Below are 25,592 nucleotides of genomic sequence, written 5' to 3'. Positions count from 1 at the left end.
ACAGCGTCCCCGATGGTGCACTGGTTACGTCGTTGCTTTGTAATCAAGGGCTCCCGGGTTCTATACCCGGTGGAGGCACGCAGTGTTTCGGATCCCACTTTAAACTAGGTCCAGTCCCGATTAGCCTTTCTGTGCATAAAGTGTACTGAAAAACAAAAACTCAATAAGAGACCTGCCATCTAGATTCTTCGAAGTTTTCTTGAGTAAAAATAAAAATTGTGCTGAAAAGTAAATCATTACTTAGAAAATAAGTTTTAGTGTCACTTTTTGTAGACTGGAGAGGAAGCTTAAAATTAACTTTTACATGGAATGGATACTTGTTCCCTTAAGAATTTTATTCGAATTTCAGTGTTGATGCAGTAAAGAAGGAACGACAAAGATGTAGTTAATTCTATTATAAGTTAGTTACTGCATAAAATATTAAAGTATCCGTAGCGATTATGAATCGCCTACAACAATTTATGTAGTGTTTTTCATAGCCTGTTTTTATCTAATCTTCTGTCAAACTTCCGATCATAAATCAATCTCTTCGATTTGAAAACAATTATTCTTAAGATAAAGATGCTGTGGAAAATATATCGAAAAAACAACAACATTTGAAGTGCAAAAAGTAATTTATGGAAGTAAAAGAACTGAAAGACAGTAGCGAAGCGTAGTCTTACGAAGGAGGCAAGCAATGTTTCAGTACAACAAAACATGTAGTACAATGGCACGCCAAGAGGGGGATTAAAGGTTTATAGCCTCATTGGCCCGGTCGCTGGATTTGTCAAAATATCATAATAAAATGACGGTTCTAAAAATAAACCATATGATCCTCAAACGTCACATTTACTTTCGAAATTCCAGGTAACGTTATTCGTATGGTAGTAAACGTCTTACATATGCGAACTTTCCGCATACGACTAAAGGGGTACGTAATTTCTTATTTATTTATTAGTACTTTTATTTGTTCATTATTTTTTAATGTGGGCAAACGGTGACCAAACGGATTTAGGTAAAATAACTCATTTATTTAATTTACACTGCGTGATTGTAATTTAGGATTTGTGGGCACCCTAAAAATCGCATTCGGAGTCAAACATTAAAATAAAAAGTTAAACACAAACTTTAAAAATTTCATTTCAAACCAAAGAAACACATGCATAGACGATGTACTCACCACAATAAATTCCAAACTCCTTTACATATATAGGAAATTTCCCGCTATCGAACAATTCAACAAATCTTAGGTCCTCAAGGTTCTCAAAACGTGAAGACACTCCCATGCTCTTTCCACAACTGGAAAGCATCCACGCAAGATCACTTTGGAAATCTCTGAAACGACCGAAAGTGATACCAACCTATTTCCTTAATTTTATTCATCATGGGAAGGAAAGATATATCAGTTTGGAGATAGAAATTAAGCGATGGAATCAGAATCATTACAGCAGAAAGAGTATATACATAATATTTAAGTAATAAAGTGAAATACAGAGGCGTGTCCGGGGCCGGGGGAGGGTTGGCCCCCCCTTTGGCCCAGTATTCCTATGGAAAGGAAAGTCAAAGGCAGGAAAAGATGACAAAATGAGGAGACTACTACAAAAAATCCTGGGAGCACCACTTGTGTCATAATAATAAAACTTAAAACATGTTCTTGTGTTCATAATATGTACAATGTATACGATTTAATTGCGCTGTGTAAATATCAGTAGAGAGTTCTTTTTAGATAGCTTTATTTTCACCCCAAGTTTTATTCAAAAGCAGTCAATTTATTGAATGTGGTTGTAAAATTTGTGAAACAGCTCACTTGAATTACTGTGTAAATAATTTGGCAGTTGCAAACACTGGTGCGGTCAACACTTTTGACGTAATTTGAGCTGAACCGAGCTGGACACAGGGTACAGACCAAGGTCCGTCGAATCTTCCCTCCCTCCCTGGGGAAACTCTTCACGGGGGTGCAGACATTTCACTTACTGGAAACACAAACCCCCGCCCTTTACCATCTCGCCCGAACTCCCAATATCCATTTTTTTTACGCGTTTTACAATTCGCGAAATCTAAAATAAATTGTAATATAAAATGATATATATATATATATATATATATGGAATTTAGAACAATGATAATAACTTATTTTAGTTATTTTATGACTAAGAATTACTTTTATATTCGCGATCTTGTTTACGTGTTCATGAAGACAAATATTCTTTGCTCGTAGTTTTTGGTGGCAATATATCCTTCTGCTTTCGGTTGAGCTCGGCTATTTTCGGGAATAACGCAAGCTCAGCAAGCAGAGCTTTTGGTGTAAGCGTTGTGGACGGGTTCCACTCGAATTTCATGCTTCGCCATGTGACTCCTTCGGGTGCGTTATATTCCCGCAGAGCAGCCGCAAGCATTGAGGCTGGTGCTTGCTACAGAGCTGCTGAGGGAGTTTGCGGCCGTAATTTTTCGCGAAATCGAGTGCGATGGAAACGAAATAAGGCTAAAACATTAAGTACATTAAATGATATTCGAATAATGCAAGCAGTGCTTGCATTGCTTGTACTATATCTTCGCCTCGAAAGACATGTTATTTATTTATTTATTCCTTGTACTGTACATTTTACTTTTTCAGTTGTTCCTTTGGCATTAATATTGATGATACTTATTCTGGGACAATATTTCTATGTGAAATCAAAATGTGAAAATAGAGAAGTAAAGCACTACGTATTATGCAAGGGTTACGCTAGCGCAGAACATTTTCGCTATGGTAAATATTGCCTACATATGGCAACCTTGATTATTCATGATGCGAATTATATTATCGCAACAATGTTCAGACGCATTGTATTTCGTGTTTATACAAGTAAGTCGTGGTCGTGGATAATCAGTGGCATAAGTTTTTATAATACAAGCTTTAATAACCATTAGTAGTTGCTTTATGACATTGGTTATTCATTTGACTAGTTAGTTAGCGCTTCATCTTTGGTATGACGTCATGTTCGGCGACCAGTCGCTCGATCGTAACCTTCGGCTTCACTTGTGTTAGTGTATGGTAGAACAGCTGTGTGAAAGGGGGAGTGTTATCGGTGGGCCAATGTATGTTGCCGATTATAGTGAATTTAGTTACATAGTGTTTGTTGTGCGTGAATTTTGCGGTATAAATCCAACTTATGAGTGCAAGTGGTAGCTGACATGACACTCGAAGACCCTTTCTTTGTAGTGAAGGAGTAAGTATTAAACTCTAGAATTGTCGAATAAAACTTAGAAAATAAGTAATACAAATAAAAAATAAGAATGAAGAAAACTCGAACGTGAAATGGAGAAGAAGTGAATTAAAGAAACAAACAATAATTTTGTTAACGAAAACATGCCGTTACTTGTTAGTACAACATGCTTGAGAAGGGCTGTCAGATTGTTTTGAGATACCGTACCAATATTTGTTTTGGAATTTTTGAGAACAAGTTATAATTAAAATGTACGAACAAGGTATTTGGCCCAGCTATGAGGAGGCTAAAGAGGTGAAAATTGAAATTGTTACCTGTGCCTTCGTCTGGGCTCAAACTCTGGAATGTTCTGGTAGTACCCACAAAGCGTGATTTGATTGGAATTCGATGCTATTGCAGAATTAAATTTAGTAATGCAGGGTGGATCTATTCTATGGAAAATAATTTTTGCATTGTTAGATTGCCTACCTATTTTGACATAGCTTTATAGCAAAGGCATCAACGAAGGGCCAGATGAACAGATCAAAGTTTACTTTTTGTGTGCCTGATTTATGTCATTTCCAAGTTGCAGGGTGCATATTATTTAGAATAGCTGTGAATGGTGTTAGATGTACAGAAGAATTGGAATTGTGTAGTTAATGTTCTTTGGTTTGATTCATATTTTATAAAGATGTAAATTGAAGTCTAGGATTATCAGTGTGCCAAGAAAATTAACAAACATGAATGGCATAATATCACATTTACAACACTTGTCAGATATTACTCATTTATCTTTATTGTTACGATTAATGTAGAGGTAGAAATTAATCAAAGAGTACAGAAAACATTGACAAATGTGCAGTACTTTCTAAGTGCAATTAGCATAAGGGAAGGGCTTAGTATAGTGTATAGTCAAGTACAAAGATAGATTGTCCGTCACTATTCATTCACTTTACATCTTGTGCACTTAAATTGTATATTTCTATGCTAGTGTAAGTTTAAAAAGTTTCTTCTTTGTTTTGTTTCAATTCTTGAACTTAGTGCACTGTACACATAGCATATTGTTTTTAAATATTTTTACTGCTCTGACCGTTTGCTGGCTGACTTTTGTATATTTTGTATTAAATAGCTAACTTCGTTTCTACATTATTAGAGAAAGGAGGGGAAGGGCTTGTGGAACCATTTATATTTCTGTTTTACACTAATGTGGAGCAGGCACCTGTAAATTTTTTCCAACACTCCCCAAAAATTATTCACAAACCCACAATTTATGGTTTATATAGCATAATTTATTGCTCCACCCTGGAAAGTTCAGCATAAGCCTCCAAGATTAAGACTGATATAGATAATGCTCTCATTATAGAGTCAGATTTTTATTGTTATGTTTTTCTCAGTGTTTGCATTAAATTGAAGCATTGTTTATCTATTTCAGTGAGGTCTGTAAAGCTTTAAATAAGACACGTGGTCTGTACCGGCGTTGGTTGGAGCTGCAGGATGACACCGCAACTGTTTCTAAGGATGAGTTGGAGTGGACAACCACAGAATTGCGGAATGCCCTCCGTAGCATTGAATGGGATCTGGAAGACCTCGAAGATACAATTGATATCCTTTTTACATGCTGTTGTAATATATTCATCATTTTCAAATTTTTCAGTACGTAAGTATCAAATGCATGCTGTATCTTACTTTAGTATCACAGTTTAGGAGACTCTGTTACATGTCAACTGATGCTTTGTTCTGTTATCCTGAGGATGATTTTCATGCAAATCTTGATAATTAGATTTATAATTATACAGAGATGGTTTTTAAGAAAGGAGGGACTTAGTTGGAGGAGATTTTTGGATGGAGAACTTGCCGACTATCAAGTCTTATCCAAGACAAAATATGACTGTTTTTGCAATTGTAATGAAGCTAGTCACAACGCAAGAACCCAAACACTGAACAATGATCTCTTATCAGTACATATTGTTATGACTGCATTAAGAGAAGAGGAAGGGGCTACAGGCTTAGACTGTCCTGTGATTGGTTCTCTCTGGATCCCAACGTTTTATTGGCAGATGTTGTGCTTTTACAGAGAAGGGGAGTCTAGGTGTGACAGAGCAGTAGTCCCACATTCCTGTTGAGATTTCTTCCTTTCTTGGGCAATGTCGATTGCTTCCTTTGCTCTTCTGTCTTAGTAACCGGCTGCTGAGAACACTTATTCCCATACACAATGTCTCTTATCCCTCCCCCCCAATTTCCTCAACTTGCCCTAAAATTTTTCACAAAGGTCCGATGTGGTCCCTAAATTTACCCTTACAGCCCCCATAAACATGAGCTTGCACCCCCTAGATGGATAATCTATGATCCATGCTCGTACATCGGGTTTTCTACATAATCAAGCCTAGTCCATTGAGATATTTTATTACACTTTTATGACAACAAGGTTCTTTCATTTCAGCTACTACATAGACATTTTCCTATTTTTATACAGAATTAGACTGAAAAGGAATGTGTGGAAAAGTTCACATGGAGTAGGCATATGTGGGGTTCACATGTTGCTATCATGTATCATCATATCACAGAAAATGGAATCTATGATTTAACTTGTACAATCTCACAAATACTGAAATTTCCAATTTTGAGCGAAAACTTTGGTTTAGAGTTCCTTTGCAGTGTTTGAAATTAAGAATCACAAGTCTCAAATTGCAACTGTTGTTTTTAATGAATGTACCGGGTCACAATTTTCGGCTACTTATATATATATATTTTCAACAGAGAAGAAAGAGCTCGTGGTTACAAAGTACACAAAGTGTACCAGTGGTGTAGTGTCCACGTAAGGCTTGTAAGTCCACCTTACAAGCTGAAATTATTGAAGAAAACGTATTTCATTCCCGTATTTATTGCTTGAACACACATAGCAATATCAGACTTCAAGTAGAACTTTTAACGAAACAATTGAGGACTTGTTTTGATTCGAGTTGTTTCTCTGTAAGGCCTGTTGAGAGGACTTACGTGCGGGTGAATGGAAGAAATGATTTGGACTCGCCCATGCTTACGTAGTATCTTCTCAACCAATGACAGGGTGCCCCGATTCTCACGCACTGTAATGCGCATTACGAGTGGGTGCTATCTGGCGAGATTTCTGTCCCCGCTGCGTCTGTTTGCACGGTCAAAAGAGAACCAAGAAAATCGACTCCCGTGTTGTTTCAACAATGCTTGACGGACGGTGTAGCTAACAAAACGGGTGTCATTTTAAATGTGTAAACTAACTATTAAGTTCACAAAGAGATGGTTTAATGTTGGATATTACCTTCATTAGAAGCAGCGAAGTTAAAGATAAAAGAGGAATGTCTGGCAATTCTAGATCCGGCAGCGCCCGCAAAGTTAGGCGCGTGCATCCCAGTTGCCCGTAATGTTAAAAGCATGCGCGTAATACTTAGCGTTATGATTTACAGATTTTTTTTTTTACCATTTCCTTTGTCTAAGTTGCTTGATATGCTTTTCAAAATGTGCGCAAATATCGTAACCATGATAATGAGTAATATTTTCGAATGCATTTGCATTTCCCACAAATGGCTTTTTAGTGAAAGAAAAAGAATAATAAGAATAAAAATATGACATGGCCTTTCCAGAAGAAGAGTTTGTGTGCTTAACTAAGCTGTATGCGAAATTTGTCAATTGCTACCAGTTGAAAGTTGAGCTATAGGTAATTTATTCTGAAGCCGAATATCGAGTAAAGAGTGTGTTTGAACTTCATGAGTACCTGCGCACTACCCATTTGAATGAAGCTGTTGAACAAGTCTACAAACTAACAGAATTCTTCCTCACTGTTCCTTCCTCAAGCTCGTCGGTGGAAAGGTCGTTTTCTGCACTGAAGAGGATTCATACATTTCAAAGCAGCAAACAGACTCAGGCAAGGAAATCTGACATGGGACTGATATCCATTGAAAAGGAGCTGCTAAAGAAATTGACCAGAAACTCCCGATTCTACGACGACGTGATCGGATCGAGTTACAGTATAAATGAGAATTTTCATTAAGTAATACATACATATGCTATTATTATTAACATAGATTGTGTGCATTTTATGTTTGAAATTGAGTATGCCCGTGCATGACTTACATTCAAATAGATTATATTTAGTTAAGATATCTTTGGGTTTTCTTTATTCAATATTCAGATCAGGTTTATCTAAGGAAGCCTTACACCTTTCATAGAGTCACGCTACGCCACTGAAGTGTACCTAGGTTGCGAAATATCAAACTATTTCTTTTCCTATGGTAAGTGTTTACTGTCTCCTTCATTATTAGTGTTTATCTACCCTTCTGGTACTCTTTCTCATCCTATTCCTGTGTTTTTATATATATATACACACATACATACAATATGTATAATTATTGGCTAATGAATTTGTGATTTGTGTACTTTGCTAGTTATTTGACACCTAAATGGTACCTACATATTAGTCCGGTATCAAATGTTCGTCTTTGCCATTAATATATGAATAGGGCTATCAAGCCAGCTTCAGCAGAGATACAAGTTTAGTGTTAGCACTGTCTTTGGCCTGAGTTGCAATTGTTAAATTCCAAAGTTATGTTGCACAGGCATTTTTTACATGGTTCGATTTCTAATTATGTTTGTTAACACACACTTCAGGGTCTTAGTGATTATTTCCTGCCCTTTTTGGAGAACGATTTTTCCTTTTCATATGATTTTTTTTGCCAGTGGCCATTCACTTACTGCAGTTTCACTTGCAGACTGCTGCTGCTATCTATTTCATGTGCATGGGTTCTGAAGGGGTATTTCGTAGCTAATGCTTTCATTGTTAGGTTAGGCAGGTCAGACTTGTGGCTCTTAGCATTATAATAACACCCTTAATTGCTTTAAACACCTGTTCACGTAATATCTGGTCTCGAGTCTCACATGGAAATCTGCAAAAACTCTTGTCCAAGTCGATCACAAACAAAGAATGCTACTTGCACAAGCAACCTGACAGCTAATACTTAGTGAAGCTTTTAAATGTGCTGCCAAGCTTCAAACTTCCTTGCAGTCATTTCCGCATTTTAAAGCACTTCCTAATACTCCTGTATAATTTGCCAAAAATCATTAAGTATTCAGAACCATTACCATGTCTTCAAGATTATTGCGGTGGAATCTGGTGCTCAATCTCAATGCCAGAGCAATTAGGGGGAGGCGAGGGCCTCTCCAGTAAAACAGACCTCCAGCGGAACACTGGCAATTAGATGAAGTTTTATCACGAATGTGCATTTGTAATGAGTCATTACTATTGACATTTCCAGTGTAATATTTGAAAAGTTTCCACTAAGGAGGGATTCCAGCAGCTTCTTTTGAAGCATTGGGCAATACAGTTGAGACTGATTTATACATAACTTAGTTTTACGTAATGCATTTATACGTCATTCTGTGTTGCACGTACTAATTTTCATATAATACAGTTTATTTGTACGTAACCAAGCTACAACAATCTTATAGAAGCATACAAAAGTTGTTGCAAAAACAAGAATACGAAACAGGATAGGTGGACATGACGGTGGTTGGTCTCGAGTTGCGAGAAAGATGAGTGCAGCAGGGTGGTGTCACAGAGAACGTAAGGAGAGGCAACATGAAATCAGAGGAGAAAGATTTGTTGCAGTTGTTCAGAACACTATACCAATTTTATTTTGTATGTAATTGTGAACAAGAAAGCACACATGTTAAAAATATGCTGATAGCTGAGATTTACTATGTTCCATAATAAGAAACAGAACAACGGTTCCTTCAGTGAAAGTTTTCAGTTGCTACTGCTCGGCCATGTTGAACAAAAAGAGAAAAAGTTATATGCTTCACCAGAAAGTAAATTTATACGGGAAGTATAAGACTCTAATCGACATAAAACTATGGCAAATGTAATGTGCTTAAGAATCAAACTTTATATCTATTTTATACTGTATGTTGTAACTGAAAATATTTTAATAATACAACATGTTATCTAAATCCCATTTACAAGTAATTCTCAGTTATACATATTATTTTCTCTTCACCTTGACATACATATAACTGTATATCTATGTGTGCATAATTATCCCAATGCCCAAAACCTTGAGAGGGGAGAGAGGAATTCTATCAATCAATGTCATTGCCATTTAATTTGGTGACCAGAATGATGTCATGTGACCAACCATAATAAAATTGGTCTGTGCATTCTTTCTTATGCATTGAATTCTATGATAGTAACAAAAACACACAAGTACTGCTACTGAAATTAATCACAACATTAAATACTACATTTTATCACAATGATTGATTTTTGACAAGGCTGGGTGTTTGCGAGTGTCCATTCATCACTCATCCTCATCTTTGCAAATTAGCCAAAAGTGGCACAAAAGCAAAGTAAAATAAAGCAAATCAATCAATCAATCATTTTTTTTCTGTGGGAACAAATTTATTTGCTTATGTAAACATTTTAGTGCTTGAAGCTGATAATTTATTTCCCATTATCAATAAATTTGCTGTAAGTATTTTTGATATTAACATGATGTTTTAAGTGTCTATTGACATCCAGTTTTAAATCTTTCCTCCCGAGAGTCTTGCATCTATAATTCATTTTGTTTGGCTGCTTCGAATGGTACAGTATTTTTATTGTGCAGCCCAATTTATTTTATTTAGGTCTGATAGTTTAGGATTCTGAAAATTGAATTTTCGAAAGTACATATAGAAAGTGGAGATTTATCATGCATCACAATTTCCCAGTACACAGTTGTTCATCAAAACCTAAGTAACCAGAGGTGGTTGGCATATTAGTAGGGTGACCATAATATTTTGACCCAAAATATGGGCCATCCCAAGGAGGTCAGTTTATCTCCTCCTCAATCGGTTAGGCCTAATTATAAAAGTATTGATATCTACTATTAATGTATTATTATTATTTATTAAAGTGTGGATCACATAAATAATGCATCATAAACAATAAATTATGATCTCCCGTTCTCCTTAGGTATTTATTAATATTATAATCTCGGTATAGTGTTTCTGGTCCTTCTGATCAACCTTTGATGTTAGTCCTACGCTGAAGTTGAGGAATGCCAGAAGTATTTATTAAAAGAACTAGTCCTCTTGAGAACAATTCTATTCTTCGCCAACTGTTTACAAAACTCCCCACAAATCTGACACAAGGAGTCTTTTGAGTTTGTGTCAAGATGCAGGAATTGAAACTGTTGTTGCATGTCTGTATTGAAACAACATGTACGCTTCTTCGCCATGCTTATTCATTCACAAAGCAATACAACTCGCGCCTCAGCTAACTTAAACAGTAAACTGCTGTCTGCTTGAACATCCTCGACATCAATGGAACACTTTGTCATGAAGTGCTTGAAATGCAGTCCAGCTGTTTTGCCACGGTGTTGCGATGATGCTTGTTTGAAAATTCCATCAACATTTTTTTTAGCATGAAATATTTCTCAAATTTACATTTGGTTTTCAATCTAATTCTTAGACTTTTATAAAATGGGACAAATAATGGTATTTGATAATATTGATGGGACGGCCAGGACACGCCTCTAAAAGTGGACGTATGATCACCCTACACATTAGGCCAATTGTACTAAAAAATGGTTGGATACGTAGATGGTGTTTAAGCATGATTAGAAGCTTGAATATCTCAGATTTTTTTTATGTAGCCATCATTCTCGATTCTGGCAATACAAGATCAGATAAATAATTCTTGTTGCTAAACTAACCCCCTTTCCCTTTCAGCATGCATTAGATACAACTTGCATCTCTGTTCACAAAACCAACAGTCTTTTTTTCTACCCTTAAGGAAGCATCAATCATCCATGGCTGCTGAAAACAGACTGGCAAGTAACTGCAAGTTAGAAATAATTTTTACTTTAATTAACAAAAAAAATATTATGTTATGTGGAGAATATGCTGTGAGTGAAATGAGCAGAAATGAACACTGCCACACATAATTGATTTTGCATTCAAGAATTTACAGCATACACTTGAATGTGGTTTTAAGAAGAGAAAGTAGAGTTTTGAAACCTGATTTTGAATCACTTTCTCATTGTTGGGTAAACATTGGAAATAACTGTTGGTACAATGTAGGCAAAAGAGCAAGTTCCTCGTGCACTTTGCACCATCATGAGACATATATGTGGGATGTGTGTGTAGCGCCCCACACATTCTTTGATCCTGGCCATCTTGAAGTGATGTGATGAGCACCATGCTCTGGCTGCCTTTACCCCCAAGGGCTGACCAAGAACTTCATGATAACCTAGGAAATTGATGAAAAGTATTTTTTTGCTGGAGTCTTGAAGACAATGTTAAATCTGATGTTAGTCCGTTTCTCTGCAGTTGGAAAAAGAAAACGTCATTTTTATTTTGCATTGTTTTGGATTTCCTGGCTATTATACTTTTAGGTTATTTTTCAGTATTTTTTGTTGTTTTTGTTGCATTTTAAAATCATTGTTGATGTGTCTTTTTGCACGTTCCCTGTTTCATATATTTGCTAGTGTAATTACCATATTTTAAATTCTTAACAAGTACACCATTCCAAAATATGATCAATCCAAACTTGAAATATTTTGAGGTTCCCTTACTGTCGTTTCAGTTACAACAAGAAATTATAATCTGATACACGTGTAACACAACTATATTTTATTTAGAAAATCTTTCGGCGTATTTGAAGTAAAAATGAAAATAAAACTACATCAGCACTAATTTCTTTTTTCCCATTTGCTTCGGTAGTTTAAACCACCAAACAACAAGTTTTATCGAAATATTGCACTCCTCTCTCTTAATTTATGAAATCAAGCTTTCATTTTAGGAGGAGCGAAAATTATTTTTAGGTAATCTAAAAATTATTTTAAGGTCATTTTTTTGTCATATCTTCCGATCCCTATTCATTGCATGTTTATCCTTAGGATCACTCTTTAGTTTCCATCCCCAGGGAATGGATGCCGACATGAAAGCAGCTCACGGTACTGGCAAACGTTATAAAGATGCAAAATTTTAAGCTGGATTAGAGATTGTGTTTGGGCAGGGGTCCCGTGTTCGAATCCTGGCCTGGGCATGTATATTTGTGAGTGTCCATTCATCATATCATCACTCATCATCATCTTCGCAAATTAGCCAAAAGTGGCACAAAAAGCGAAGTAAAATAAAGCAAATCAAATCAAAAATATTGTGTTTGGGGAATTCCACACTGCAATAAAGCAGCTATACCATCACGCGTTATATTTTCCCCCGACCTATCCTTCTAAGTCCAGGGAACAGACGCTTAGTTTTTCCTTTTTTTGTCTCCTGCAACTCTCAACACTGAAATGATTTCTCGTCAAAATTCTTCCCATAGCCCAGATAGCATAAATTACAACAAACCCTTTCTAATCCTCTGAGGAGAGTATAGCATTTTTAAGGGGAGCGATGTAGCCTGTTCGATCTTCTTCGTCTCCTGCAGTGTATGCAACCCAACTTCAGTCGTGTGAGAAACTGGTTGTCTCTTGCACGATTTTTGTGTTGAGGTTCCTGTTCAAGTTCTTTTATGAGTGACATGCAAAAGCTGTTCCGAGAAGGTTGGATCTGTTTGTGTGGTTTATTCACCTTATTCTGTGTATTAGGAAAATTCTCAAGGATTAGCTGGATTGTTGAAAGGCAGAGTGGAGTGATTTGCGTAGCGCTACAACGCCAGGTGTCCCGGGTTCGAATTCCGGGCTGGTCATGGGTTTTCTTTGCGAGTGCCCATCAATTTCATCACCTCATTGTTGCGATTAGCCGAAAACGACAGAAAAGTGAAAGAACATAACCAAGTCAATCAGTCAACGCGTATGTTTAAATCGGGGGGTATGTACATGAGCATTTCGGGTGTATGTATGAGCATTTCGGGTGGGAAGGCCAAGTTTATGGAATTAGTCGATCGACATAAGTATTGTCTATTTGAAAATACAACGTGTGTTTTACTGCCTGAAGTCGGCCAGCTTCCGATAAAACATGATCCATGCGTGTTTAAACTAGCCAATGAGATGCCTCACCTTGCAATAAATGTTGGGAAGACTGATGTTTTATAGCTTTTTTAATTAGGTCAGAAACACCGTACCATTGGGATTTTTTTTGTCACAAACATAACACACATATAGCAAAACTATATATTTTTACTTTCAGCACACCCGCCAATCAAGAAAACCCTTCGGGCTTCGGTATAACACAAGTTATTAAGAAACCTACAGATCCACAAGCGCAGATTTCGTGTATTCTGTCGTGGCGAGTGTATCCAAGCCGAGCACGTTAGGTGTCCAACTCATGGTTGGGCCCTCTAAGATTCGGGTTCTGATAAGGTTCTTTTGTTCTTACATCATCGCGAGTTGTGAAGGAAAAGAATGACCATATCAACTCAAAAAGAAATGGCAAAGTTTGTTGAGCTAGAACCGCCACTATTGCCAACTCACGAGGTTTGCTGCAGCGAGTGCAGGCGAACTCGGTTCTCTCGTACCGGTAGATGGAAGGAAGATCCGTGCTTTTTTTTTTCTGATGGAAACTGCCCTCTATCATTTCATCGACCCGCGTGCCTGGCATAAATTAGATGCCGGCCGGGCTTCTGAAGATCTGAGGTTGATTGCGCTATCGACCACCGATGAGACCACATGATAGGATATTGGATTTTTTCGCTTTCACCGATTTGAAGCCACAGTAATCCCAATTTGGGACATTTGTCAGACGATAATGAAATGGGAACGTGAATTCCGTTTACATTCAAGGCATGTCAGTGTGGTCCTTTTTATTTTTTTTTATTTGGCACTTACCAGCGAGGCTCATGTGGTGGTCGTGTGTCGGTCGATATCTGTGAAACTATGAGAACAATATATGTAAAATTTGTAAGGGTGGCGCACCAAATACGAGCTTATTACAATAAGATGTAGCTTCTTTATTCCAGTAGTGTTTCAGATCTAGGTGGCTTGCGTAATTGTTTACTTTACTTCGCTTTTCTGTCACTTCTGGCTAATCGCGAAGCTGAGAATGAGTGGTGATATGATGTCATTGATGAAGGGACTAGGGTTGTTAGAGGTCCAGGAACAACCCTGGAAGGGACACTCACAAAGCCCACCCATGCCCAGTTCGGGATTCGAACCCATTACTCTTGGCGTCGTAGCGTGTTGTGCTAACCAGTCCACCACAGAGGTTGGGCGTGGCTTGTGTAAAAATTAGTACTTTCGTTGCCGTTCGTTAATAAGTACCTAAAGTGTGTATGATGTCTAGGCACTAAAAATTACCCAAAAGGGCACAATAATAGACAAAAAATTAGAAATGAAACATTGTATTGTATTATAATATTGAAAATAGTTAAAATCAAACTCTCATCTAGAAATTCATATTTCCCTAATACAGGCTGAGAATTGCATATTTTTTTTTGCATTAAAAGAAACTAATGGTATTGTATATTTATACGATACTGTTTTTTCAGAACATAAAACATGCTAAGAATTCTTTGTTCAGCTTGTTTACAGTCACGATATCACTTTTCTTTTGGCAGAAAAAATAACATTTATTTAGGAAACATCTCAACTTCGCAAGAACGTATTAGGACACATTTCAGTGTAGGAATTTATTATGTTGTAAAGTCTGTTCACTTAAAATATGAAAGAAATTCTCAAGTTTATTTTCTCATTCTTCCTCCCCGTAGACCCTTAATTTAGCACGAGAAAAGGGAATATAATGAAAAAAGTTTTCACTTGTTTTGACTGTCCTTTCAATCAATAAAATTCACATGTAATGGTTGCATTACCCTGGAATGAACTTTTGTACTGAATGTATACGAATCTACGCACAAGAACAAATTATGCATTTAGAGGAGAATCTGAGCTTCAGTGATGCCAAAACATCACGAGAGTAAGGTATGTTAACATCAGTTCTGTTTCGATACATTATTTTGGTGTAACCGTTCTTTGTTTTGGCACATGCCTTTGACGTCATAATCCAGGCTCTGTGCTGCAATGAATCATATGATCACAGTACTTTTAGAAGTAAAACGCTTCCCCGAGAACCTGGATTTCAGTAATTTAGCATCCCAGCCAAGGTTTGCGTGTTTCGTTGGAAAAGGAAGTGACGATGCATACGATGCCCCAGTATTGTTCCTGTAACATTTACGTATGTGTCACGGTCACTTTCCCACCAAGGTTACTCGTATCCCTGACGTGTCTGTCGAATGTGTTCGTCAATCCCTGGAAACACTATTAAAAATTGAAAAACACGCTCTCTGCTTCATGACGACGGGGAAAGTCCCGCAGTTTTTTTACAGGGCAGTTAGCTTGTGACCAAAACTGATAAAATGTTACCAGTTGAGAGCAGAAAAAAAAGATTGATATATATCGAGCGCAGTGCGTATTTTTTCTTCCCTGAGGATAATATTAGACAAACTTAAAATTTGGTCGTTCTAAATTTCGAGTATTTTATTTTATTTAGTTATTCCTGGATTCGACTCCCAGTGGAGGCACATAAAGGGAAACGCAGGATTTAATTTAAGGAAAAAACATTTTATAAGTTGTCTAAGTTATTACATTATTTGAAAGGGTAAACATTGCCATTAAATGTGGAATAGGATATGTGACAAATGTCCTGCACAACGCATTTGACACACTCATATTCTATTGACAAAATTCTGAATCACTTTCTCGTATAACTGCGGCTCAATGACGTCGATAACTCTTGAATTTCTTATTTCAATTCAGGAATCGTCCTTATTTTCGCAGCATAAACTTTGGACTCAATGAATCTCCAGAGAAAAAAATCGCACGGTGTGAGGTCGCACAGTTGTTTAATTTGGGACACTTCTCCGTATTTCAAATGAATTTCAACGACCATCACTCGTTCCTCCGTCATGTTGCGCTCCATATTCACCAACAGCAATGTTTTTAGTACAACATGTGACCTCGCAGAACGCTGCCAACCCTGCGGGAAAAAGGTGGCGCACAATATAAATCGCGCGTTACTTTTGGCACACCCTTTAGTATAGTAATACTTAAAACTCTAGGTTTAGTATCTATCAACCCATCTGCGCATGAACGTAGATTTGGGAAGGTTTGCATTTGTCTACCGTAGAATCTTGTAAGCTCTTCGTCACAGATGCTTGGCGTACAGATTTGTTGACAACATGGGCAAATTACGGGAGTGGGTGGGGGCGATCAACCTCATCCCCCGCGAGTAACAAAAGATCGCCAATGAACACAGTGTAGATAAGTGTGACCACTTCGCCCCCCTTTGATGTCTAAAGATCACCGCAACGACGTTTGAAACTAACTACAAATATAAAATAAGAGATCGCCTCCTCTTAGTCTGAAAACTTAAGGGCTTCACCGCTGGCGTAGCGGTAACATCGTCGTCTTGTAATGAAGGAGTCCCAAGTTCCGTACCCGGTGGAGGCCCATAGTGGTTTGGATCTCACTTTAAACTGTGGGTCCAGTTCCGATTAGCCTTACTGTGCATAAAGTGGACTTAAAAACAGAAACTCAAACTCTAAAGCTTTAGTATAAATCTTCGAGTAGCATAGCAATGCCTCGCTTGACGCATAGGCGTAACGTGGGAGGAAATGGGGACACTGGCCAAAACAAATTCTGGCTTATTAATTTACACGTTAATAGCATTTTTACTATCCTCGTGGAACTTGAGGTTCATGTTCTATCCCTTCCCCTTTTCAAGGTACGCTGCTGCCTGACGTCTAATATGTGGTCATTACCTCTAAAACGCCTTATAAACCGCCAGTTAACGTAAGAGTAAACAGCGACCGTCCCTTTAGACGCCTAAAAAGGTTGTCTGAAAAGCCGCAGAAACTACTAAATCTAACGATGAATATTTAGTGATCCCTATCAGATGACAGTTAGATGAGCATTCACAGGAATTAATCGTATTAACCACTTTGCCAATAATTTTCCGGTATGTTTTTAAATAAAGTCCAATTTTTAAAATTGAGAAACCAACTGAACGTTATGTGAATCAAGAGTAAAATAAATCGTTTGAAGATAACACAGAAAGGAATGGAGCCGTAGAATCTGGAGGCTCAGTCCAATAGAAGCCGTGCAAAAACTCAGGATAAATTAATGAAAAGGGCCGGGGCGAATGAAAGCAGGGGAAAAGGAAGCCTGCCCGAGTTGAGGTGCCCGCTCTCAATGTATATTTCAGCAGAGGAGGTGGTCGGTCTGTTGGAAGGTTGACAGAAGCGACTTGGTATCGGTGTCTCTCTTGCTTTCACAGCTCCGTGCCTCATCCTCTCTTTTGAGTGACTCCAATTTGTCGATCGATATGAAGGCCATTTGGTGATGATTTATTTACACGCGTCAATGCAACAAGATTTTTTTCCCTCTCAGTCGGAGCTTTGGTTGTTCAAATGATGTGAAAACATATCTTGGTAGCGGCTCTTGTTGAAGGTTGAAAATGGGCGCACTTCAATTGAAAGGCATTCCATTCATCTACCCGTTTTTTCCCCTGCATTCAAGTGACGACCGTAGAGGGTGTTTCGAAAGTTCTGTTACCCTTTTGTTACATTGTGGTTGTAGGCGTCTGTTATAAACATACAACTAACAATAAGAACCATGCCACAAAGAAACTGAGACTCCTACGCTGAAATATAGTGTAAAATGAAGACAAGACTGTTGAGTTTGTAGATGCTAGCTGATCAGTTGTACATAATATGCAAAGGAAATTTTAGTTTAGTTCTAATTACGTCGTGTTACACTAGACAGTGTTGTGTTATTTATAATTTTACCAAAATGAGGGAGGCATACAATGAAACACATTTGCCACACCGACTTTCTACGCGCGGTGTTCAAGTCAAACCGGGACACAACATATTTGGACGTATAGAAAATACTTATTTCTCGATGTAATACCCCTTCTACGCAAATGCACTTATACCAGCAACGTAGAGATTTCTCGGTACGCCGGAGTCATGGGCGGACTCCTGCTTCACTTCCTCGTCACTGCTGAAAGGCTAGCCTCCTTTACGGGTACAAACAGGCGAAAATTGATTTGAGCTAGGCCAGGACTGTAAGGGGATGTGTGGCAGTAACTCCCAGCCGAGTTAGTTCCTGTAATGTTAACATCATCATTGTGTATAATCAAATTTGAAATTTCATTTTGAAGAATTTTCATCTTTTTTTTTTGGCCAGAATATCAGTTATTGCGAAACGAATTATACGATTTCTATTTTTCTGTATACTGTTTAGTATACATTCTTACTGTGGAATTCTATACAGCAGCTATTAAAATCACTAATTTTATCATTCATAAAGGTAAGGAGAGAACTGGATATGAATCCTTTTTGCTCTCTTTATCAACAATCGCCATGACCCAATAATGCTTATTGCTTAGCAATCAGGATGCGTTGTCTGGATACGTAAATATTTAGTTCTTGAGCCAGGAATCATGAGGGCGAATCCCAGATAAGGCATTTATATTTTTGCGTCCTATCATGTATTTAATTCTAATCGTCGGGTTTCAAGGTGCAACTTTTGCTAAACGGTGAGTTGTTTGTCATTCAGTTTTACTTTCTGTAAAGTTCTTGTGATTAGTAATCAACTATTGGCCGAGTTCATGTGTAATCATCCTGTTCGATAATACGACTGTGGTGACTGATCTCATTTGGATTATGTACAGTTATCAGGTACGACTAACTTCTTATTTGAAACATTTCTAGGAGATTTGTTGGAAATTTCGAATTAGGTGCAATTTTGTTGTTGTTGAGTTCGCATGGTTTAGTTTAAAACGCACCGCATGTGCCATCTGCAGAAATTACTGATAAGCCTTCAATTTGGAGCATAATATTTTCAGGATTTTTAAAACAAATTGTATCAGTGGCATATATTTCTTGTAATTGCGTCAATTAAGTTAATGTCTAGTTGGTATGGTTAGAAGAAAGAATGTTGTCCACATAGTTTCGAAAATAATAATTCCCTTTATTACATTATTACATTACATACTGAATTTGCATTATCATATAATTTAGACAATTATCAACTATAAGCAACAATCATACACAAATATACAGCTATTCAATACATGTAATAAGGGGGGAACCCCCGAAGTAAGCCCGCCTCCTCCCGCCTACATTCGAGGGTATGGTCTTATTGTCCTGGTTCCTAAAAATATACCAGGACGTCAGTTGCTCCGAATTTGACGGTTCCCCCGACTTTATTTCCTCTATTTATTACTATTTTCATTTTAAAATAGGTATAATAATAATAAATTGTAATGCTATACAAGGAATATATACATGATATAATTGATGTATACAATACTTTGTGATATTATTTCTGTTCTGGAATCCAGAACAGATGACATGAACCTCGTGAGTGACATTACATTACATAACAATATTAATAATATTATTTTAACAACATCATGAAGAACATCTTCAATAACATTCTCGATAACGTTTCCCCGGCAGTGAGACAAGCATGCATAATCTTGGAGTCGCAGTGGATTCCGTTCCGGCATTCCAGAGCGGTTTGATGTACAAGATTATTTTACTCATCAAACCCACAGAACCCAACTCACAAGTCCAGAACCCCAGTCTGGCATACCAGAGCAGGGAGCCCAAAGAAAGGCCGCATCCTGCGCCCACACTGATTGCTATTCATTAATTAGAAAGAAGAGATAAACTTAAAATTTTGGAGTGTGATATTTGTATTCGAAAATCAAATTGAAATGAAAATGTCCCTTCTCGTATTTTTATTAGATTTTTGAAGGTGCTATATTCATGTCTACAACACTTGATGAACAGCCAGTGTTCCACACTTGTCGTGCGTAGTTATAGTAAAACATCACTAATGAGTGTTTACTCTTATAATTGTCCATATTATATTTGAACCGAATAGTGTGCGTAGTTAGTGCATCAGAACAATTTATGTAGTGTTGTAAACAAGAGTACGGAGACCTGTGTGTTCACTTAAGTAAATTAATCACAAACATAAACTTTCATCTCAAATTATAAACTAAAGTGAAAGTCTGATTTTCTTAATCAACCGTTTCACGTTAATTTTGCATAGAGCCCGTGAAGGAACTAAATCTAAGTTAAATGTACTACTTTCGTTAGAAGAATTTATTATGTTTTGTGATATTTTTCGGGTACATTTGCAATTAAAAGAAGTATCACATCTGCAAAAATATATTTGGCAGCCTAGCGGTATGGAGTCTCGCTGTAGCTTCATATTTTATTGCATCTAGAAAGATATTTCCTTGCATGCATCAATACGTGAGCCTTGAGTATGTTGCTGTTGAAATGTCAGTTATATAACCCGAGTATTGTGTTCTGGAGGCCGTTTTCCTCCCTGTCGCATGCGATTGCAATTTTAAAAAAAATCCAATTATATACTACGTCCTTATTCAAGGTTGTTTGAGCTGTGTGTATATAATGTTGATAGGAAAGAAGTTCGTATAGAAATCTGCATTAAGGAGGCCACATTTTGAACAAAAGCCACATTATCGATGCTCTTCAGAGGAGACTTGGAAGTATAATGTTCACATCTTTATGATTTCTACGGTTAGTGGGTAGAGCGGTCGTGTTGGACTGCGTTGGACCCTCAGTACTTGATGGTTGGACTGAACCAGACCCGTATTTACATATATTCGTATGGAGGCTAGGGTTTAGAACGTCCCCTTATATACAATTTCACTTATAACTAAAGGCCAATTATATATGTTTACCGCAATTAAAATATCCCAGTTCTTCCATTATGTGACCCTTTTCAAAACAATGTTTCCTGCAGTGGAGGCCCTGAGTAGTAGTAGTATCTCCCAAGAACCAATTCATGGACATCAGACTGAGCAGTCCAGGATAATTTTCCTGGAATCTTTCCAGAATATCTGCTGGTTTGATTGTACCCTATTCGAGAGAAGGTATCAACCATGGGCAAAGAAGGAAGATTAGATGATAGTGAATCACCTATCGTATAAAACCTGCAGTAAAAGGGTGGAACGCATGAACCGCTCCTGGCGTAGCATCAGCAGGAAGGCTGTCTCTTCACTTAGCTGGGAAGTTGCTGGCTAATCTCCCCTTCTCAAATTTCCAAGATTACAAGATCTCGGCACCGCAGGGCAGAAGAGACTTTACTAAGTAATGCTTAATGCGTGCAATATTTCACCTTGAACTGTTAAAACGTAGTTTCGGTAAGCCTTTCGGAATTGCTGATTAAGGCCTCGTCCATGGTGCACGTAACGCGCTCTTCTTCCTCGCAGCTTCAAATTCTACCCCTGGATCTTCCATATGGGCAACCTTGTAAGGAAAATTTCCTTATGCTACCAAGTATCCGAGATTCAATCAGCTTTCTCCAGTTTTGGTGTGTGTAACTTGATGGAGGATGATGGCGATCATTATCATAGACATCTACAGCTGAAACTAGGAATGATATATAAAGCCTAGTTTCCAGACAGTCCTATATGTCCAACTGTATCTGGTCTGCGGTGATTCTTCTTCCTTTAAAAAAAAAACCGTATCTTTTTAGTACTAAGGCGGCACCCGCAGTCCTGAGCAGGATCCGAACTATTGAAAATATACTAACACTGCTGATTGTGCCCGGAATCATATTAATACAGCCCATACCTCAGTAATATCATTGAGCGTCTTTACATTGTAAACACACACACACTGATTTGCGAGATTTTTAAAATCAGGAAAGCTGGCTGTGCGATGTCATGCTTTGGACTCCGGCTACGGGACGCGCGCAGGTTCGAGTCTCCTGGGGGAAGCGTAACAATTTTTCTCCTGAGATTTCGGCCTGTGTATGGGACCGGGGCCCACCCACTATCATGAGGATTTGGGGAGCTACGAATGAGTAGCGTAACCCGGTCATGGAAACCTACAACGATAACCTGGTTGGATAATCTCCCACCCCAGAGTGGAGGCACATGTCACAGTGGTTCGGATCCCACTTTAAACTGTAGGTCCAGTCCCGATTAGCTTTTCTGTGCATAAAGTGGACTTAAACCCACAAATCAATCAATCCCACCTCAGTAGGAGGGAGTGTGGCCGGCAGGTGGTAAATAGGCCCTGGTCCTCACGGGCTGTTGCGCCACGGTTAGGGTAAATGATAAGTACCTCATTTCGGGGTACTCTTATTTTGCGATCTATGTAGTTTTCTGCTTTTCTGTGGATCCCAGTACATGCGTTAGAATTTCATGAACTGGGATTACACGTTTCTGGCGGATCTTACATACTTTTGCATTTGTGCTGCCGCCTAGTATGCTTGATGCGAACTGATTCACACATTTTTAACACATTATGAAAAATATCCACTGTTGAGGAACTTTCGAGGATTAACTCCAAATTACACTAGGGCGTTATTACATAATTTTCTGCTGGATATTTTTGACTGAATTAGGTTGTTTTGTGTCGCTTTTCAACCACTTTTGGCTAATCGCGACGATGAGAGATGAAATTGATGAACGGACACTCGCAAAGAACATCCATACCCAGGTCGGAATTGGAACTCAGGACCTCTGACGTTTTAGCCCGCTGTGCTAACCACTCCACTGTGGAGATCGACTCTGCTGGATTTTTGAATGATACTTTTTCCGGGGCTGAAGGAATGTTACCCTGAGCCGATTTGGTTCCCAGTGTAAAGCTGTTCATCTTTATACGTGGGTCGTACCGAATGTATAATGCAAAGTGGTCATAACTTCTTTATTAACTGATGTAGATCGTTCAACTTTCTCACCGGGCCTTTTGTATGACCTATGTTTGGACACTTAGTCCGGAGACCGAAGTCCCCTTCCTAGGTGTCGGGCCCAGCTAACGGTTTTGATTCCAGGGTACGTGTGACCGGATCGGTTTTTACCCCCGACGAATAGCCGACTCGTGCATAAAGTGACGTTGAATAATAATAATAATAATAATCAATAGTAATAATGACGTAGATAATAATAATAATTGATGTTAGCCAGCAGAAATGCTTTGCTGACTTAACGTTGAACTAAAATATAAATACCAATAGTTATGAGGATTAGTATACTATTTGTATGAACACAAATCATAGTCAAATCATAAATAACAAAAATGTATATTATATAACACACAAAAATAGACAGATTACACAACCCCTCACTATCATTCAAGCATTCACACACTCTCTCATACCGCAGGGGAATAATTACATTAAGATAAATACATTGGCCCTTTTTTAGACACCATGCAATATTTAGTTTTTCATAGGAATATTAAACTGCGCCCGAAGACGTTAATGTGCTTAGAATTAAAGATACTAAACTTTCATCTGCGCGTGCTCATTACATTCTGCCAACGGGCATGACACGTAAACTTTTATATTCTTGCAATTTACCAAAACATTTAAACAATTATTGTTTAAATTATTACTAATGCGCCTTGGAACTTCCGTAACATTAGGCAGGGCACGCAACTCGTGCAACATAGATATCAACTGCAAGGCATACATGTTTACAGAAAAAATGAAGACACTTATGTATGAATATATATTAAAAATAGCACGCAGTTAATTTACTTCCTCACTTAGCAAACTTGAGGGATGATTTCTGCAATAGATACACGATTTATGCAGTTTTAATCAAATATTACCGAGTAAAGCATATAAGGTGACATAAACAAAAAATATTACTCAACAGTTCGGCGCAGAGCGTGGAAAAACAACAGTATGCTGTGAATCGATCTTCCTAATTAGCAATTGTTTTGAAATTTAGATTATGTTGGCAAGAAATAATTATAATCAATACCTTCGCGACTTTTAACTTTAAATACTGGCATCCTTTCGTCCGACGGCCGATCTTTGGAGTCTTGGGTAGATGATCACTCACACATATAGAAAATTAACAGTAGTATACTATACCATCTCGACGTTCTAGACGTTCCAGCGACGTTTACCGTAGTCCTCTAAACGGCTGCGTGACGTCAATGCGCGGTCCTCCTCGCGACAATAACTCTTCCCCACGTTACTTCTTTGTAGCGGCACTTCGCAATCTTCTTTGACACACTTTCCTTCTACACTTCTACATCACGGCGATCATAGACGAGGGAAAACAGCCTCTCTGTCATCTTGTCGGCCTCGTAATGGAGCGATTAATTGATTCGCATCGTCTCTCTCTCTCTCTCTGGGGGGACGGCGAAAAATGGGCGAAGTTCCTTTACCGGGGGTACTCGTGGATTCTCGCTGCTAATCTCACGCGGGACGTCGGCGTCGTCTCAAGACGCAGTAGGTGTCGCTTCATTATCTCAATCTTCTCTTCTAGACGGTAGATCTAAGTGTGGGCTGGTGTCGCTTCATCTTCCAATTTCTCTCTCTCTCTCTCTCTCCGTAGAATTCTCGTCGGGCGTCGGCGTCGGCGTCGAAGTACTCTAGGATGCTGATTCGGCTTCGGCTTTCGGCGGTATCATTTCAGGGCTTCTAATCGGGCTGTGGGCGTCGTTTGTGGCGATGTGTCGTTTGTAGCGCTTGTGGCGGCGTTTTAGTAGTGTGGCGTCGCGACGCTGAGCGATGATCTGCTGCGTTGTCGGCTTCATGCAGGCTAGGAAGACCCAAGGCCCTCCTTCTCTCGTGATTAGCCCGCCATAGTGGTATTAATGTTCCTCGTCACAAAACGAATAACTCGAATCCAGTGCACAGGTCACAAATTCACACGGCGTATTCGTACAACTAGTCACTGTCACTCACTCACGCAGGTTAAAATACATGGCGCGGTAGAAAAAGACAAAGTCCCGAATCTTTACTCCGACTGTCGCAGAGGTGTTGTCGGTTCAAAAACTGGCGGTAGACTGTAGTTGTTTGTTCGTTCTGCCACTATATAAAGACAGCTTGAAACTTCGAATACAACGGACTGACTTTTAGGCGCGGGAATCTGAAGTTACGACGTTGGTGGTCAAGCGTCCATTTTTTGCCTGGTCCAGCTTCTTCAAGCACACGTGTTGCGTTAGAATGGGGTGAAAAGAATAGTTCTACCCTCATCCGGTACGTAACATGTTCCTTCAGTAATTGGCCTCCCAAGTTGACTTTCCGTCGCCAAATGCACAAAAGTCGCTCGAAAACAGTGAAAGATTTATCACAGCACATTGTTGGTCCCGAGCTCCTACGACCGAAAGGGGGAAAAGTTGACAAAAGCAGAAAAACACAAAAGGTTCAGAAACGTGGTGTTTTTCTACCGAAGCTTCAAGCGGATACGAAGTTACAGAAAAATATAAAATAACGAAAACCTAGGATATAAAAAAAGTAGGTGACAAAAACTGATTGTCATAACTTGCACATGTAGTTGGAGTCTCTTCCTCTATACAAACCAGCTACTCAACATAGTCTCCATTTAAAGCGATGCATTTGCACCATTGTTGAACCCAACTCTAGAATCCTCTTTGAAAAAAGTCCGGTATGCACTGTCCGATATCCACTTCTTCACAGCCACTTTTACCTCGTCTGTGTCATCAAATTGTTGTCCCCGAAGACTGTCCTT

The 25,592-nt window shown here is 38.4% G+C and overlaps 1 protein-coding gene across 2 annotated transcripts in view; it reads left to right on the top strand.

Annotated features, from left to right (window-relative positions):
* Syx6 (Syntaxin 6) overlaps positions 1-25,592 on the top strand; it is a 113,456-nt gene that overhangs the window by 10,107 nt on the left and 77,757 nt on the right. The window contains exons 1-2 of one of the 2 annotated variants that reach the window (XM_083135584.1): positions 2,963-3,188; positions 4,597-4,766. In XM_083135584.1, the coding sequence (XP_082991710.1) occupies positions 3,154-3,188; positions 4,597-4,766 (205 nt within the window). In that variant the 5' untranslated portion in view covers positions 2,963-3,153. Of the gene's footprint in view, positions 1-2,962; positions 3,189-4,596; positions 4,767-25,592 lie in introns of those variants that run through there. The other variant, XM_083135583.1, reaches the window with a different exon arrangement.

The sequence above is a fragment of the Lepisma saccharinum genome, chromosome 14 (assembly GCF_977018435.1).
Source record: "Lepisma saccharinum chromosome 14, izLepSacc3.1, whole genome shotgun sequence".
In the NCBI taxonomy this organism is placed as follows: domain Eukaryota; kingdom Metazoa; phylum Arthropoda; class Insecta; order Zygentoma; family Lepismatidae; genus Lepisma; species Lepisma saccharinum.
Note: the sequence above shows the minus strand (reverse complement) of the source record. Positions and strands in the feature narration are given on the sequence as shown.